At 34.5% G+C, this 16,319-nt stretch overlaps 3 protein-coding genes across 5 annotated transcripts; 2 read left to right on the top strand and 1 right to left on the bottom strand.

Moving 5' to 3' along the window:
* The first annotated feature begins 465 nt into the window (after positions 1-465).
* Positions 466-9,104, top strand: LOC100252920 (probable inactive histone-lysine N-methyltransferase SUVR2). Of its 2 annotated transcripts, XM_010651840.3 has the most exons (11): positions 466-570; positions 1,503-1,561; positions 4,142-4,413; positions 4,645-5,266; positions 5,748-5,858; positions 5,988-7,111; positions 7,284-7,549; positions 7,821-7,887; positions 7,976-8,026; positions 8,609-8,763; positions 8,898-9,104. In XM_010651840.3, exons 3-10 carry the CDS (start codon positions 4,210-4,212, stop codon positions 8,744-8,746), a joined length of 2,583 nt encoding a protein of 860 aa, XP_010650142.1. In that variant the 5' UTR covers positions 466-570; positions 1,503-1,561; positions 4,142-4,209; the 3' UTR covers positions 8,747-8,763; positions 8,898-9,104. The 2 variants fall into 2 exon arrangements, with proteins under 2 accessions (XP_010650142.1, XP_002282057.2); XM_002282021.4 differs by lacking the exons at positions 466-570; positions 1,503-1,561 and adding an exon at positions 1,925-2,625.
* Positions 9,105-10,590: 1,486 nt separating this feature from the next.
* On the top strand, positions 10,591-13,271 carry LOC100242525 (large ribosomal subunit protein uL14). 2 transcript variants are annotated; one of them, XM_002285407.4, is made up of 4 exons: positions 10,591-10,697; positions 10,928-11,212; positions 12,719-12,760; positions 13,040-13,271. In XM_002285407.4, exons 1-4 carry the CDS (start codon positions 10,685-10,687, stop codon positions 13,120-13,122), a joined length of 423 nt encoding a protein of 140 aa, XP_002285443.1. In that variant the 5' UTR covers positions 10,591-10,684; the 3' UTR covers positions 13,123-13,271. The 2 variants fall into 2 exon arrangements, with proteins under 2 accessions (XP_002285443.1, XP_059592910.1); XM_059736927.1 differs by having other exon boundaries at positions 10,601-10,697; positions 12,719-13,271.
* A 720-nt stretch (positions 13,272-13,991) lies between these two features.
* Positions 13,992-15,746, bottom strand: LOC100264814 (peroxygenase). The gene is made up of 6 exons (XM_002285403.5): positions 15,485-15,746; positions 15,090-15,239; positions 14,920-15,005; positions 14,676-14,770; positions 14,458-14,583; positions 13,992-14,371 (listed from the first exon to the last, which is right to left on the bottom strand). Exons 1-6 carry the CDS (start codon positions 15,591-15,593, stop codon positions 14,218-14,220), a joined length of 720 nt encoding a protein of 239 aa, XP_002285439.1. The 5' UTR covers positions 15,594-15,746; the 3' UTR covers positions 13,992-14,217.
* Positions 15,747-16,319: the final 573 nt, after the last annotated feature.

Below are 16,319 nucleotides of genomic sequence, written 5' to 3'. Positions count from 1 at the left end.
TAAGTCATATAATTATTTTAAAAAATAATTCCAAAATATAGTTTTAAAAAACAATTTTAAAAAATTATTATATAATGTTTTATAAAATAATAGTTTATTTAGACCTAAAATATTTTTAATTTATTTTTAAATATATTTTAAAAATAATTTTTATATCAAATACTTTATTTTTAATCATTTTATATATTTATATAGTTATTTTTTAAAATAATCTTTAAAAATAATTTAAAAATCTTTATCTTTTATTTTTAAAAATAGAAAATAAGAAACAGTTTTTAATTGTTAGAAATGTTTTCTTGCTTTTTATTTTGGAGAACAAAAACCGTTTCGCAAGCAATGGCCAAACAAACATTCCCTAATATTTTATTTCCAAGATTCACATGCTAAAGCCAATTACTATTTTACCCTTCTTTTTTTGAATAAAATCTTTTATGTTGATTGTAATTAAATAGGAGCAAAGGGTAGCCAAAATGAAGATCAAAAACTCAAATTAAAAGGATGGATAATGAGAGTGAATACTCAAAGTTCTTGCTTTTAGGGTTTTTCTGGAGTGTTTTTGAATTTGAAGCGGTATTTATTTATTTATTATTTTTCATTTTAATTTTGTAATTTCAGTTCCTACAATTTCCCTAAATTGACCAATTTTTACATTTTTCTTTTAGGGTGTTGTGGATTCAGAGCGGTTTTTACAGATTGTAAAGGAAGCTTACATCCTAAAATGATCATGTTTTTTTATTTATAATTATAATAATTATTATTTTTTTATATTTGTTTAGTTTTTTTAGAAGAATATTCTGTGAAGTTGCTTTCACAGGATTCTGTAATTGTCCCCCCCACTTTTTTTTTTTTAATTCTTTTTGACTTGTAGCCAACTCAGGACTCAAGCAATGGTCCGTTCAAAAATCAACTTTTTGTTCAAATTAATTTTAATTTTAATTTTTATTTCCCCTATCCTTTTTCTTTAATATAATGCATATTCTCTTTCTTTTTCCAGATTTTTTTTATTATTATTAGTTCTATTAAAATATTGGGTTTTTTTTTTTTTTTAAATAATTTTTTTCAGGTCCAGTCTGATCTTCGTAGTGTATGGTTGCTGAGAAAATGGATGAAAATAAAACAAAATTCTGATTCATCTTCTTTTCCTAAATTTTCTCGGCAACCAAGCAGAGAATTATCTTCTTTTGCATTACTAATACTATTGTTAGTTTTCATTTTTGCATGTTAATCATTTGGGGTTGCTTAACTTTTTGAACTCTCTTGTGGTACTTCTCTTTAAAGCAAATGATTGTAGTTTTTTAGTTGTTGTGAATCTGTGGCTTAGGGTTTATGCATTTTGGTTTTCATTTGCTCCCAGCAGTTTTTATTTCTGCATTTTTTGTTTGAATTTTGAAGATTAATTAAAGACTTAGAATAAAGTAAAATCCTTAGTTAATTTCCATCTTTCTCTTTCTTGAATGACAATCTTGAAATGTGCTTGACAATTTTCTGATACTGTTTTTCAGGGCCCATTTCTCTTGAGTTCACCTTTGCAGGCTCACAACTTCCTCTGAAAGCCCATAAGGTATGTAGTTTCTTTGGTTACTTTTGGCCCTGTACCAATGCCTCTTTCTGTTTTCTCATTACAAAAGCTTGTGTATTTCCCTGTGAATGGTATTTACTATCTACCCTTTAAGGACATTTTCTTTAATAGCTTCTTGTTGTATGCAGAGTACTAAGATGACAAAGGTGTTTGTAAATAAATTCAAGACCAATGGACTTGTGTTTATCATAAATTATATCTTTAGGTGGAAAATTAATGGATGATTCTTGTTCTTCCTAATGGACATCTAGAATCGGGTTGTTCGGTCTTTGAGCAGCATTTTGGTTCTTTACTAGGGTTAAAAAAATACTCTGCAGTGATTGAACAATCGAAGAAAGTTCCTCAATGCAATAAAGCACTCAATGAGAACCTCGAATTCGAGGTGCTGATGAGAACATATTAAAGTAACAAAAGGAGGTGGTCCCTATATCACCCATCAAAATGTAAATGAATGTAGACTTAAAAGAGTATCAATTTAGCTTTGCCTCCATCAGACTGCCATTCAAGCAGGCCAAAGATTTTGAACTGCTGAATTGAAATCTTAAATCTTTTTCAAACTACTACACCCACCTAGTTATAATTTCTGTAGTTTGCAATCCATTTATAGAAATTGTTCTCACAGTTGAGGCTTATTGGACCCAGTGTAGGCAAAAGATTGAAGTGGTACATACCTTCATCTTTGCTTGAAGTGGATGTCAATTTCTGGCTTTTGAGCATTGTTCTCAATGGCAAAGTCGATTGGCTGGTTGATCCAAAATTTTTATTAGACATTACCCAGAGTAATTTAAAGGTTTAAGTTTTCTAGATCAAAGTTCGATAAACAATGTTTGAGAAAATCATGCACAAAATTCAAGAAATCCTCTATGCTACCTAATCTCTAAATGAAAAATCATTGATCAAAATTAATAATTGGAAAAATACCTCTTAATGAAGCAAACCTCCTTGATAAGATTGTGATTCAAGTCGCCTCTAGTGTCGGCAGGAAATGCATGAAATTATGAATGGCATAATCAGTTACGTTGGGGCTCTGATCAACAGCCGCTCAGGTCTTGATGTTGATGGTTTTTTCTAATCTTATTTTCCTAATTTCTTCTTCACCATTTTCTGTGATGAGCTCCTTGGTGCTATGGGCTACTCTGAATCTTGCTTTGCTAAGTGTCACAGTGATTCATTGTGAAACTACAACTTTTGGGACCTCTGTGAGAAAGGGTTCTTTCGATACAAGGTTTTTTACATTTAAGGTTCCGGAGGGAAGTAAACAAAGTCATGCTGTATACAAGTCACATGAGTCATGACTGAGTTGTTTGAATGTGCTCATGGCTTTTTACTAATTAAATGCTTGTATGTTTTGTGCTCATTCCATTGTCTCAATTGCAAAATGTAGCATTATTTGACTAATCAAAACTTTCAAGATAGTACTACTTTACCAGTGTGTCTATGTACAATAAGGGGGAATTAGATTATAGTTGAGATTTGTTGTAATAATATTTCCTAAACAGAAAGGAATTTGGAACTCTTATTTTAGGTAATTGGAATACTAAATGGAATTTGTGATATGGAAAATTTTGGCTTCTCTCCTGTACTATGGAGGTTCAGCACTTCACCCATCATTGCCAATTCAGCCCATGGGTCCACCTGATCGTGGTCTATGTTGACCTAGCATCAGCAAGGTATGGATGGGGTGCTCAACCTTTTGTTTTATGTCAGGGGTTTTGTTTGTAATTTGTCACAGCAAGTAGGGTTTCTCAATTTTTTATCCTCTTATTCCTATGTTGTTTGGAGTTATGCATTTCAGTTGAACTATTTATCTACAATTAGTTTTCTTCTGGAGTCTTTAGATCCCACATCGAAATAGAGGCAACCCATTGTGTTTTTACTTTAAATTGGCAATGATTGCAGAATTGTGTAGTCAAGGTTCAACGCTTCATAGAAATGCATTTTATTAAAATGCTATGAAAAAATACTGAATTATTTCAACTTTCACGGGTTGCGCAGAGGACCCTTCTTATTTCCTTGGAAGACATTAATATCTTCTCTTATTTGATTAAATTTGAGTAATAGGGATATGCATTTTTCAGAAGCTAGTGAGGGTTGAACTATTATTTGCTTGACAAGACTGTTATTTGCCATCTGCTTTTCACATGCTCACTCTTCACAACTGCGCAACAGTACCTATTATGAAAAAAAAAAAAGAACTGTGCAGCAGGCATTGCTTGAATTTATCTAGGTTTTATTTGGACATCACATGCAAATTATTTCACTAAATTGTATGTTACTTAGAGTTGGAATGAGCCCATATTGTTTTCCATGGAATTTGAAATGAGTGCATGTACGTTTGTGAAATGAAGTAGTCTCATCCTAATGAAGTAGCCCTTTAGTTCTTTAAAAGTAGTAACTCTCTTGAAGTCAAACAAAAACAAAGGCTTCTTCTTTAGTGGTGTCATCTATATATATTTTGCTTTGCTCAGTCTCCCAATGGCCGAGGTTTCTTCTCACACTGTTGCAGATCACAATAGATGTTTTTGCATCTCATGCTTATCATGCACTTCTGGGAGAATGCAGGTACCATTTCAGAAGCTGGAGTGAAGGGGCTGACCACACACTGAATTTTGGAAAATCCTTTAGGATCTATGATGCCGTCACGCAAGGTTAAAATTCCAAAGGCAAAAATTTTGAAGGCCTGCAATTCAATGAAAGCAATGGGCATTGCTGAAGAACTTGTAAGGCCAGTTCTCAATGATCTTGCAAATTTATATGACAACAACTGGGCACTTATTGAAGATGAAAATTATAGAGTTCTTATAGATGCCATTTTTGAGCAGCAGGAAGTTAAGGTGCATCCTTTTGTTTTGTGTTACTTATTGTGTTCTTTATATTGGTGCGGTTTTTAATTTTTTCAAAGATTTTTAGTCATAATAATTCTTATTATTTTATTGCTCTCATCTACAGGCCAATGAAAGGGAAATACGAGAAACTGATCTTCTTGTGCACTTAATTTGAGTCTGTGATTCTGTTCAAGCCTTTTTATATTTTGTTAGTAATTCCCTTTTTTTTTTTTTTACCAGGGTACAAAATCCAAGGCAAGAGAGGAAGAAGCGTCTTTAGATGATGAGTCAGAAGACTCTGAACTGCCTCTGAAAAGATTGTGCTCAAGACAGCAAAAAGATGCTTTGGTGGCAATGGTTGACTCGGTTGCAGGTTTTGGTGGAACTCCATCAAGAAGTTCACAAGAATTGCCTCAATTTCATTGGAGGAAGAACAGAGTCGGGTCAACTCAACATTTTGAAGGAGATGAACTAGTTAAGTCAGTGCCTCTTTTACCACCAGAAGGTGTCAGTAACAAGTACCCGGAGACTCGTCCAATCCTAAGAGAAAAAGAACCACCTCAACCATGCCTTAAGGACCAAAGAGGTCGATCTGATCCTCTTTTTCCTCGTACACAAGTGCAAGACAAAGGAAAGAAGCCAATTCATCCTCGACTTGGTCAAATAGAGAATAGATTAAATTATGAAAAGGAAACACATATTGAGTGCTTTAAAGTGCCAAAGATTGAGCCTGACTGTGTTAATTCTCCCACAGAAGATGCAGTTAATAAGTGTCATAATGCCCCTTCAATTGTGCCTAAAAATAAAACATTCACCAATGACAACTTGCAACTTGTGGTTCCTCTTGTTGTGATCCATCCAGGTACGACTCTATTTTTCTTGTCCTGCAACAGTGGCGATTTCAATTATTGACCTTGAAAAGATTCAAAAATTTGTTTTTGAAAGATGTGGAAATTATATTTAAAAAGATAAAGTTGTTTATGCCACTCAACACTCTCTCTCAACCAGCACCACCATTAACAACAATGAACTAATAACCATATATGGATTCCATTTTTTCCCTCTAATGTAGATGGCAACTGACTGATGAACTTCATTTTAAAGTCCTTTCTTGGTTAAGTTACACCCTGAACCAGATGCAGTACATTCAAACATAAGTAATGATAAGACTGGCTTAAGCTTATGTCTGTCATGTTTATCACAAGACCTAATTTTATGCATTGGTTCTATTACAATCTGGCAGTTCGACACAGGAAGCACCAAACACAAATATGCTTTGGTTCTTATTGAATATTTAACTTTAATGGGTCTTTTCTGGTTGATAAACCTTTTTTTTTCTGTAGCTTCTCCCAGTCTAAAAAGTGAAGATGGTCCTTCAAGTGGAAATTGCTCTCACTCTAAAGAAGATGAGCACAAAGTCCATGAATCCAACTATTTGGATGTAGCAGATGAAGGTATAATGTTTAGATTCCAAATATTTGAATGTTGTACTTCAATGAATGCATAGCTCTGTCTCAAGTATCTGTTCTTGTTTAATTATGTGAAGATGGTCCTTCAACTAAAAACTTATTCTAATCTTCTAGCAAATGCTTCTGGAGAGGATCAAGCCAATGGTGTATCTGATTCATCACAATTTGATATTGCTTCCTCTCCCAATGGCGAGGTGAAAATTTCCCTCATCCTCAACACTTCTCAGCAATCTGGTTGTCACATTCCAAATTTAGATGCAGTTTCAAAAGCACTGGAGGATAAGTGCCGTGGCACGTATGGAATTACAGAACCTAGTTTCTCAGTGATGAAATTGATGCAAGAATTCTGTGAGTACTTCTTAGCAATAGGTGCTGATTCTACCGATGACGAAAAGTTAAAGACCATGGAAACATCATCAACACTTGATATATTAAAGGAACCTGCAGCACAAGATGTGCTTGGCAGAGGTGATCATAAAGGCAAGTTTTGCATTCCATCAAGTTCTTCAAATGGATCTGTCAAATGTCAGAATCTTGTTGAAGTGGGTCAAAAAATTCCAAGACCTATATACATGAATGGTTTGGATATTCTTCGCTGCACTTTAACTTCAAATAAGGTTAACAAAAGCTGTTACATTGAAAGGGATGAGAATTTAAAGGTATTGAGAGGCCCAGAATCTTTGAATTCATGTGGTATAGTGGCTGTTCAGAAGCATTGTTTCTCTGTTGACACAGTGAAACCCCTTCAATATTTTGATGACATAACCAAAGGTGAAGAAATGGTAAAGATCTCCTTGGTAAATGGAACCAGCTCCCAACTTCCTCCCAACTTTTTCTACATTCCACAGAACATAGTTTTCCAAAAAGCATATGTGAATTTTGCGCTTGCTCGTATATCAGATGAAGATTGTTGTTCAAATTGTTTTGGGGATTGTACATCATTGGCCATACCTTGTGCATGTGCCCGTGAAACTGGGGGTGAATTTGCTTACCAACAAGGAGGACTTGTAAAGGAAAAGTTTCTAGAGGAATGTATCTCTATGAATCGTGACCCTCAAAACCATCGCCTTTTTTATTGCAAAAATTGCCCACTAGAAAGGTCTAGGAATGAAAACACATCTAATCCATGCAAAGGCCATTTAGTGAGAAAGTTCATAAAAGAGTGCTGGTGTAAATGTGGATGCAGTAAGAAGTGTGGAAACCGGGTTGTTCAGCGTGGTATAACAGTGAATTTGCAGGTCAGACTTCGTTATTGGTATTTCAAAAAATGTGCTTGATATACTTAGCTGTGATATCCTGGAATTAAGAATTTATCTTGGTGGATAATCAATCATAAATCCCTGTAAGTCCTTAAAGTAAGGCACTTGTGTGATTTGCCAAAGGTCATTCAGTGGTACTTTTATGTTTCAGGTATTTTTGACTCCTGAAGGGAAAGGTTGGGGTCTCCGAACTCTGGAGAACTTGCCAAAAGGTGCTTTTGTTTGTGAATATGTGGGAGAAATAGTAACCAACACAGAATTATATGAGCGAAATTTGCGAAGCACCGGTAAGGAGCGACATACATACCCAGTGCTGCTAGATGCAGATTGGGGTTCAGAGGGAGTCTTAAAGGATGAAGAAGCCCTTTGTTTGGATGCAACATTTTATGGTAATGTTGCAAGATTTATTAATCACAGGTATTTCTTGAACATCCATTTACATGTGCATGTTTGCGTTTTAAGTTTTTAGTCAATGCTTTTCCATTTGTGTTGCTTGAGAAGATTTTGTAAACAAATGCCGGTTTTAACCTTTTTGTTATTTTCATCAGTTTTCTTATGATCTTTGGATTGTTTAATTCTCTTTCTCCTCTTCTACTTTCTTTGGATTGTGAAAGGAAAAATGAATTCATCATCTCTTCTTCAGACAATTTTTTGTATATCTGATCATCTGCACATATTATTTTACTAGATGTTTTGATGCCAACTTGGTTGAGATCCCAGTAGAAGTGGAGACCCCAGATCATCACTATTATCATGTATGGTGTCTAACAAAAATGATTTACTTAATGTTGGAGGCAATCCATGGAGTTGTGAATCTATGAGTTTTCTTCTGTTCTTATGCAGCTTGCCTTTTTCACAACAAGAAAGGTCGATGCTTTGGAAGAGCTGACTTGGGTAAGTAGGCTCTTTCTGTTTCTGCTGTATATATGGTAAATTGATATGGAATTTATTTGATGTTGAAGGCAATACCAATACATAGATTATTATTATTATCTATCTGTTTCAAGATTGCAGAGGATGGGGTTTTGTTGTTCCTATTTAAGCCATGATTTTCTGGTCAACTTGATTGAACTTTGAGGCAAGTATATTATTTTGAAAGTGGGATGGTTATGAACTCTGGAGAGTTGCAAAGCACCCGTATCTCCAAATTATGTTAAATATGTAATCACAGTGCATTACATTTGTTTATCAGTACATCTTCAAACATAAATGTATTATGCATACTTAAATTTATTGTATTTTAAACATAATCTAGACAAACTAGGTGAACAACAACCAATTGTTCGGGCCTGAACTGCACCTGGTTTAGGTTTAGATGATTATCTTTTGTGCAAGTATAAGTTTCCTGCCTGTTATCTCATGGTTTTATGAAATTGGTGTTTTAGTTCTGTGGAAGTTTGTGTAGAAACATTAAGCATCCTTATTCGATAAAAAATGGTTCAAGCTTGACTGTGGTGTGTATGTAATCCACTGCAGGACTATGGCATTGACTTTGATGACCATAATCATCCAGTGAAGGCATTCCGATGTTGCTGTGAAAGCAAGGGCTGCCGAGACACAAGGAATTCAAAGAGACATGGTGTTAAAAGGCGAAAGATGGAGATGAAGGCGTAAGCCTCATAACATGAAGTGTAAGTGTCTTAATTCATTGAAAGCATAAAATGGATTGTAGAATGTTAAGAGAAGTATCTCAATGGAAAAAAAAAAAAAAAAAAAACTTTTCTAAGTGATTCAATTATCATCAAACTCGAGATTGTTTGTGCAGTAACTAGATGGAGCTCGTGAATTTTGAGATGACCAACTAACGTGGGGCGCATTGAGAGCTGTGGGGACTATGGTCTGGGCGATGGATTTTGGTGTTGAGTTTGGTTTGAACTCACCCCTTTTAAGGAAGGGTCCTTGTTAACTGAATGGTCTTTGTGATTTCATATTTGATTGACTAAATATAGTATGAAATGGGTTAAGTGATTTCGCTACTTGTCATATCTTGTGTCTATCAAAGCATGGATGAACATGAATAGGATAAGTGAAGAGACATATTATTCAATCTTCCTTTTGTATCCCTTTTAATATATGATAACTCGAAGTTTAGATATGAGATCGAGATTATAAATTTATTCTCATTTTTTTTTTATATCATTCAATTTACGAGAGAAAAGTTTTGATTAAAAAAAGGAAATTTCTAGTAAAAAAAATATATATGTATAAAATATATAGTATAAGGACATTTCTTATTATCAGTTATTTTTACTCACCTTTTTTTTTTAATTTAAAAAATGGAAGGTAAATGATAAAATTTTAAATTTATGATAATTAAGTGTATTTAGTTCAAACCATGAGAGAGATAAGTGAAGTTTACCCTATAATATTTTTATTTATGAATTTAAATATTTAAACCATAAATCTTATTAATAAATAAATAAATAAATACTTATTAAATTATAAATTATACAATATTTCTCAAATAATATTAAATATAAGAGATGTTTTATTATTTTTTCATTTAATGTAATATTTCAAAGATGTCATATCCCTTCGAAAGTGATAAATATGACAATCTAAAGTAACTATTTCAGAGAGTGGTAAATTAGGTGATAGTGGATTTTTACAAATTTTAACAATATGATAACAAGAGATAAAATTAAAAAAATTAAAGAACCAAAAACTTTTTTGAATAAGTTATTTTAATTTTTTTTTATTTTATAAAAAGCAAATTTTAAATTAAATTTATATAATCTAAAATAAAATTAACTCAAGTCTTATTAAAAATAAAAATAATTTTATAATTACAAATAAATTAAAAATAGTTTTTAATAAAATATGAATAATAATATTTTGATATAATCATAAATTATATATATATATATATATATATATATTAATATTTTATAAAAACATAATTGATTTAAACATAATAATTGTTAATACTATTTAAAAAAAATTATTAAATTTATTACTTTGTTTTCAAAAAATTGTTCCTCAATAACAGCAACCAAACAATGACATTAATTTTTTAAAAATATTTTTGTTTTTAAATTACAAGCCTAAATAAGTTTTTTATTATTTAGAGAAAAAAAACTCTCAAATATATTTTTTTTTAAATAAAAAATTTATTTAAAACTATTTATAATGTGAGAGTTTTTTCAAAGCATGGATTAATCACATTCGGAGGAAGTACGAAGACTCATGATGGAGAGTTTGACCTAAATAGACTAAAATTTGGTAACTAATGAATGAAAAACCATCTATGTTTGTATAAAATATTCCACGTTTTTTGGGTAGCACAATCCAGGCCCACACCCACAAGGCCACAAACCAACCGGCTTGGGCCTTTTCTGGAGCGGATCACAAAGTTGACAAAGACCCGGCCCAATAAAGAACGGGCTGACCAACAGGACCCTGACCGTGAATACCATTATGGCATTATGGTAAAAGCTGAAGGGTATATATGGGAATTCAGTTGAGGACAAACCCTAGGCGCTCAACGTCGCCTCCTATATATATAGTACAAAAACCCCTAACCCTTTTCTGTTTTCACTTCCGCAGGCCAAGATGTCGAAGCGAGGTAGTCTCTTTTTCTTTAACCTAGGGCTTTCATCTCTGATCAGTTTGATTTCTTAGAAAATAAACTAAGAATCTTAATGATTCTTTGTTTTTCTCTTTTCATTTCTCGAGTCCTCGACTAGATTTAGTTTTTTTTTTTTCTTTTACTTCGCATCGTTTTCGTTTTCGAAGTAACCAAATACCTGTTAGTTGAAAATGTTTCAATTTTCTCGTTATTTTTCGGGATCGCAGGTCGTGGAGGATCGGCCGGAAACAAGTTCCGGATGTCGCTGGGTCTTCCAGTGGCAGCGACGGTGAACTGTGCCGATAACACCGGGGCGAAGAACCTTTACATCATATCGGTGAAGGGGATCAAGGGTCGCCTGAACAGGTTGCCTTCGGCTTGTGTGGGCGATATGGTGATGGCTACTGTCAAGAAAGGGAAGCCTGATCTCCGGAAGAAGGTCATGCCCGCCGTCATCGTCCGGCAACGCAAGCCGTGGCGCCGAAAGGATGGCGTCTACATGTACTTTGAAGGTACTTATTCTCTCTATGGTATTGTTAAAGAACTTGGTGTTGTCATCCATTTTCTGTGATTGCTGTTTGAAATTGAAAGGTTAAAATTTTTTGTTTTTTTTTTTGGAAAGTTAAAATGATCTGATGTTGTGCATTCTATGTTGAGATTATTCTCTTGCCCGGTTCGCTGAAGGACGTGCAGATTTCACTCTTTGGATTAAAAGAATGTTCTCTTTTGTGATTTAATGCATTCTTGCATACTATGAAGATCTCCTTTTGGATGAATTCATCCTGCTTGCTTAGAGGCCCTCCTTGTGTCTGAATTCATCCTTGTTAAGTTATTCTCTCTTACCCTTTTTGCAGCACAATTTGTTAAAGTTTATTCTTGGTTATGTGGTATGGAGGGCTTTTTCCTCTATTTCCACCCACATTTGCCTTTTGCTTCCTTTTCAATTTCCAGGCAGCACAAGAACGTAATTTTAGTGTTGTCGTTGTCTTATAGCAGGGCTGTTAAATTAACTGCCACTATCAGGCAGAATCCTGTGTTTTTGTGAAGTGGAAATTTTAACACTGAATTTTTCATGACATAAGTTGTAAGCTATAATAATCCCATTCCACCAGACATAAGTCAGGTAGCTACCTTTATATAAGTGGTTGATACAGTTACGAGTCTGGAAAATTAACAGTGTCCATCGTTACAGATGGGCCGGAACTTTTCTAGCTCATCTGCTCCATTTGGGCCCTACAAGTTATATTGAATCATTGTAGAAAGTTCAGATGGTTTTACTCTTACTGCATTTTTATATTATATGTTTTAGCCTTGTGAGGGAAGAAAACTCTCCCATCATTTGAAGTGGAATGTTTTCCCCTCAAATGGAACCTTCTCTGTATGGTAGAGAAAAATGCATCCTACTTCACATTCAACAGTATTACTTTGAATTTCTGTGGAATGCTTCAGACTCTGATCACATTTGTAGTGCCTCATATTATTCCACTCTATGAAATTAATAGATATGGTGTAAATTTCTTTTAGATGTCATGAAGCCACGATTTTAGCTTGAAACTTGGTAATACCCTTTTCCTGGCTGATTTTTGTGCTGCACTTTCCAGTGTTGACATCTTCAAGCACAATTTTTTTTTTTAAAAAGGATTCTTGGTCCTCACATATATGATTGTTTTACTGTAACGTGCCAATATTTGTTCCCTCCCTAGCTGTAATCTAGATGTTACGTGTTTCAAGTGCATGGTCAACTGATTTTGCTATTTTATTTTTCTCATGGTCTCTATGCATGAGATATTTGCTAAAAAATTCATACATTAGTCATGCCAACTGTTTTTACTTCCTCTTCAATTTCCATTAAAGTAGCTTTTTATGGTTTCTTGTTCAATGGATTGTGGCTTTGGTGGTGGGGGTGTGTGTATGTATATGTAATATTAATCTTCTTTTTTGTATTGAAATTGTATTTGTTGTTAATTGCTTGGCTAATGTTCTAAGATCTCTGCTGTGTGAATTGGTTGAATTTGCAGACAATGCTGGTGTCATCGTGAACCCAAAGGGAGAAATGAAAGGTATGGTTAAGCATATGGAATTGTTACTTTTAAAGGCATCTGTACTGATGGTACCGAGAACAGAACCTTTCAAAAGTCAAAATTGATGGCCTCAATGTTGAATTGAAATCATAAAATCAGACATTAATTTCTCTCTGCCTCTATCCTGGAAAACTAATATGCCTGCCTTTTCTTTCAATATCCTACCTTTGTGGTAAAGAAAATTTTGCATACATAATTATGATATTGGAAATGGATGGTTAATATTTTTCTTTCTGGTTGTTGATTGGTGATTTTTAGGTTCGGCTATTACTGGTCCAATTGGTAAGGAGTGTGCTGATCTGTGGCCCAGGATTGCCAGCGCAGCAAATGCCATTGTTTAAGAACTTTAATTACCGTACATTTTGATTAATTTGGTTGGGATGTTGCTTTATTTTTAAATTTTGTTAGGAAAACAGGAAAGTACTTTGTCTCAAATAGTTTGGTTTAAGGTGTACTATGGTTGAATGAGTATGTTTTCGATTACACCACAGCCTATGTGATTTTTATGCGATTCTGGTTTATTTTGTTATTTTTATATGGATTGATGATCAAGTTATACGTTTGATAGTCTGCATTGCTTTGATGGATATGCTGCGGTCTGTGGTTTATAAGTATCATGGAAAGGTAGAAAAAATAGAAAATTGATAAGAAATTCAAATTCTCTCCCGGTTAGTCATGGAAAACATTGAGAAATTTGTTAAAGATGATATGTATCATTGAAGTATTTTATTTTATAAAAAGAAACGAAATCTGGAAACCGATGTGTGATTTAAATGGAGCCTTTCGAAGTGGAATATGTAGATAAATTCGTGTGGACTGTGATTTTCAACTTGGATCGTTTAAGGTTTAATGCAGATGTTGTCGATTCCAGATAGTCAGAAGAAATTTAGGGAAATCATTGGGAATTATCTTTAGAAATTGTGTTTTTAATTTTTATAACTGTTTTTGCAAAATTATTTATAAATAGAGATGAATTTTTTGAGAACTGTTTTTAGGAGGTGCAGGATGGTAGAGATGCATAGATGGGTTAGCGCACTAATTTTATTCCCTTTTCACGCTTTAAAGACGAGCGCAAGTTTTCCTCTCATCCCATGTGAGAAACAAACTCTTATACAATTAAATTTCGTATTTAATTTGAAGCATCTAGCACCAACTCATTTCAAAACTTTAGCTGCTCAATTACAGTAGTTATTAATTATTGTGATATGGGTTCCGTCAAAAGACTGATTATTCATATGGGATATAAAGATGGTTATGCGAAGCCACTGTCATGACCAAGCATCTAGCAAGTGGTTCTGACATGTGAGATGGCCTCCCATGCGTATAAGTGTAGGGAGGACCCTCTCTTCACCTACCTATTATTATAACACCGTAATTTTTTGTGATATGAAACTAGAAAGAGCATGTTCTGATCACACCTAGCGTTGCTTCAGCCTTCAGCTCATCTTTCCCTCGTACCCCATTTGCGCCTTGGCACAATACTCGAACAGACTACCATCAAAAACACGTCTCACGGCCTCTTTGGACAGGAAACCTTCCTCATCTCTTGCCAGAACATACAGAAGTCCCCACTCCAGCTTGCTTGCAATCCTGCAATCCACGCTCAAAGAACAAAAAATTAGCACCCGAGTTATAATTCTGAATATTAAAATTGAGCATCAGGCCCTGAAACATACCCGCCAAAGAAGTCGAAGGCCGCCCGATTCCCCTCAGTCATGTTCCAGAGCTCTCCCAACGTCAACTTCTCAGGCACAGTCTGGGCATACTTGCTAAAGATGTTCTCTAGATTCACAGGCATGTACCTGCAAGTCAATTGGAAAAGAAGGGTACAATAGATTGAACTCTCCTCGAGTATATATAGTACATGTTCCATACTACACCCAATAGTGCTTACCTTCCTTCAGTGTCATAAGTTCCGGAGTCACTCCCATGCTTGGATTTGTGTATGTTGTGTATGTAGATAGGAAGAAAAGGAGAAGGGATCCACCCCTAGAAAGATAATATAGGGTGTACATGATAGTCAGAAACAAGAACTCAATGCTCAAGAATGGATTCAAACTCCGTTTCAAATTCAGTTTCTGAGTTAAAATTGTTGCATGTACGTGTACTTAGAAAGATTGTCATGATGATTAGCTTACAGGGAGAGTGGTGTAACTCAATGCTCCGTTGATCACAATCGCCATAATAAGTGAGGCAATCGTGTTAAAACCAACAGCACGCAGGCCTGTTTCCAAGACGTACAAAAGAAAAAATTAAGTAGAGACGATGGATCCAAATTATTGGTATAGTTTTGAAAGTGAGATGGTACCGGTATAGGTCTCCCAAGGGTAAACGATCCCATTGTCGTCTTGGTCAAAGAAGGCTACATGTTGCTGGAGAACACTCATATTGTAATTCTTATGACCCGGTGTTCCATTTGGATGCCCAGCATCAGGAGCAGCCAAAGCTCTTGCCATATCTGATTCATTCATACATATATATATATAGATTAGTCCAAAGCCAAACCAAATTAATTAATCGATGCTTTAACTCATCAAGCCATCAAAGTATTTTAGGATTCCACATGCCAAATATAGCAGACCAACATGCACTTCTTCCAACACTCCATCATAAAAAACCATGGGCTTTCCAAGAGTGAATAAGCAAAATTAATAACATTAATAAATAAAAGAGAGGATGATGAAGAGGCAGGGAGGAACATACAAGGCTTAGGAAGATAGGATTCCAAATCAGTCTTGACCTTTCTCTCGAAAGTAACAGGGGCACACTCGGCCACTGTAGCCAATGCATCAACCTCCACCCCCGTCGCCATCTCTTTCTCTCTTAGCCTCTTCTTCTTCTTCGATCTTCAGCTCTCTTATCTCTCTGAGACTCTTCTCTCCTCACGTTTTGCTTATGGTTATATGGTAACGCCTCCTGCCAGGCCTGGCAAAAGTGAAAAAGAAGCCAAAGGTGCTCCGTGGCAAGTCCAAGCCCCGCATGCAGGAGTGGTGGCCTCATCTTCTGACACTTGGCCTCCCTTTCACATGCATTAGCTTCTACTCTTCCACTTGCTCTTTGCTTTGCTCTTTCTCACAATTTTAAGCCTCATCTCCTATGCTTTCACTTCTCTTGATAGCCAAATCCTGCTTTTATTTTATTTTTTATTATTTTAATACTATTTTTTCATTTCTTTATATCTTTATCCTTATATTATAAAATTCAGAATACAGTTTTTGTTGTAACTTTTATTCATTTTTTTTTATCTTTCATTGTTTTCAATTATTTACCAAACTACCATTAGCTTTTGTTTAACGCAACACAAAGAATGACATTGCTATGATTACACACAACTCTAACCTTCTTGCCTCACACCAAGAATCGATGCCTCTTCTACTCAGTGCCTTGTCATTTGCACCTTAAAAGAATCTTGATTTTTATTTAAGGTGGTGTTTATTTTTTTGGTTTTTTACTAAAAATAATTTGTTTTCAGAATTTAGGTTGTTTGTTTTTCTCTTTTTTCATAATTTATTATAAACTTTTTACTAAATAGAAAAAG

The sequence above is a fragment of the Vitis vinifera genome, chromosome 5 (genome assembly GCF_030704535.1).
Source record: "Vitis vinifera cultivar Pinot Noir 40024 chromosome 5, ASM3070453v1".
Taxonomy (NCBI): domain Eukaryota; kingdom Viridiplantae; phylum Streptophyta; class Magnoliopsida; order Vitales; family Vitaceae; genus Vitis; species Vitis vinifera.
Note: the sequence above shows the minus strand (reverse complement) of the source record. Positions and strands in the feature narration are given on the sequence as shown.

Bases quoted from the DNA above. Each gene is read 5' to 3' on its own strand.
- LOC100252920 (XM_010651840.3), top strand. From the start codon at position 4,210: ATGATGCCGTCACGCAAGGTTAAAATTCCAAAGGCAAAAATTTTGAAG. The intron at 7,888-7,975 runs GTATGGTGTCTA...GTTCTTATGCAG, and splicing joins CAGATCATCACTATTATCAT to CTTGCCTTTTTCACAACAAG. The intron at 8,027-8,608 runs GTAAGTAGGCTC...AATCCACTGCAG, and splicing joins CTTTGGAAGAGCTGACTTGG to GACTATGGCATTGACTTTGA.
- LOC100242525 (XM_059736927.1), top strand. The intron at 11,213-12,718 runs GTACTTATTCTC...TTGAATTTGCAG, and splicing joins CGTCTACATGTACTTTGAAG to ACAATGCTGGTGTCATCGTG.
- LOC100264814 (XM_002285403.5), bottom strand. From the start codon at position 15,593: ATGGCGACGGGGGTGGAGGTTGATGCATTGGCTACAGTGGCCGAGTGT. The intron at 14,771-14,919 runs GTAAGCTAATCA...TTATCTTTCTAG, and splicing joins TGAGTTACACCACTCTCCCT to GGGTGGATCCCTTCTCCTTT. The intron at 14,372-14,457 runs GTATGTTTCAGG...CGTGGATTGCAG, and splicing joins GCCTTCGACTTCTTTGGCGG to GATTGCAAGCAAGCTGGAGT.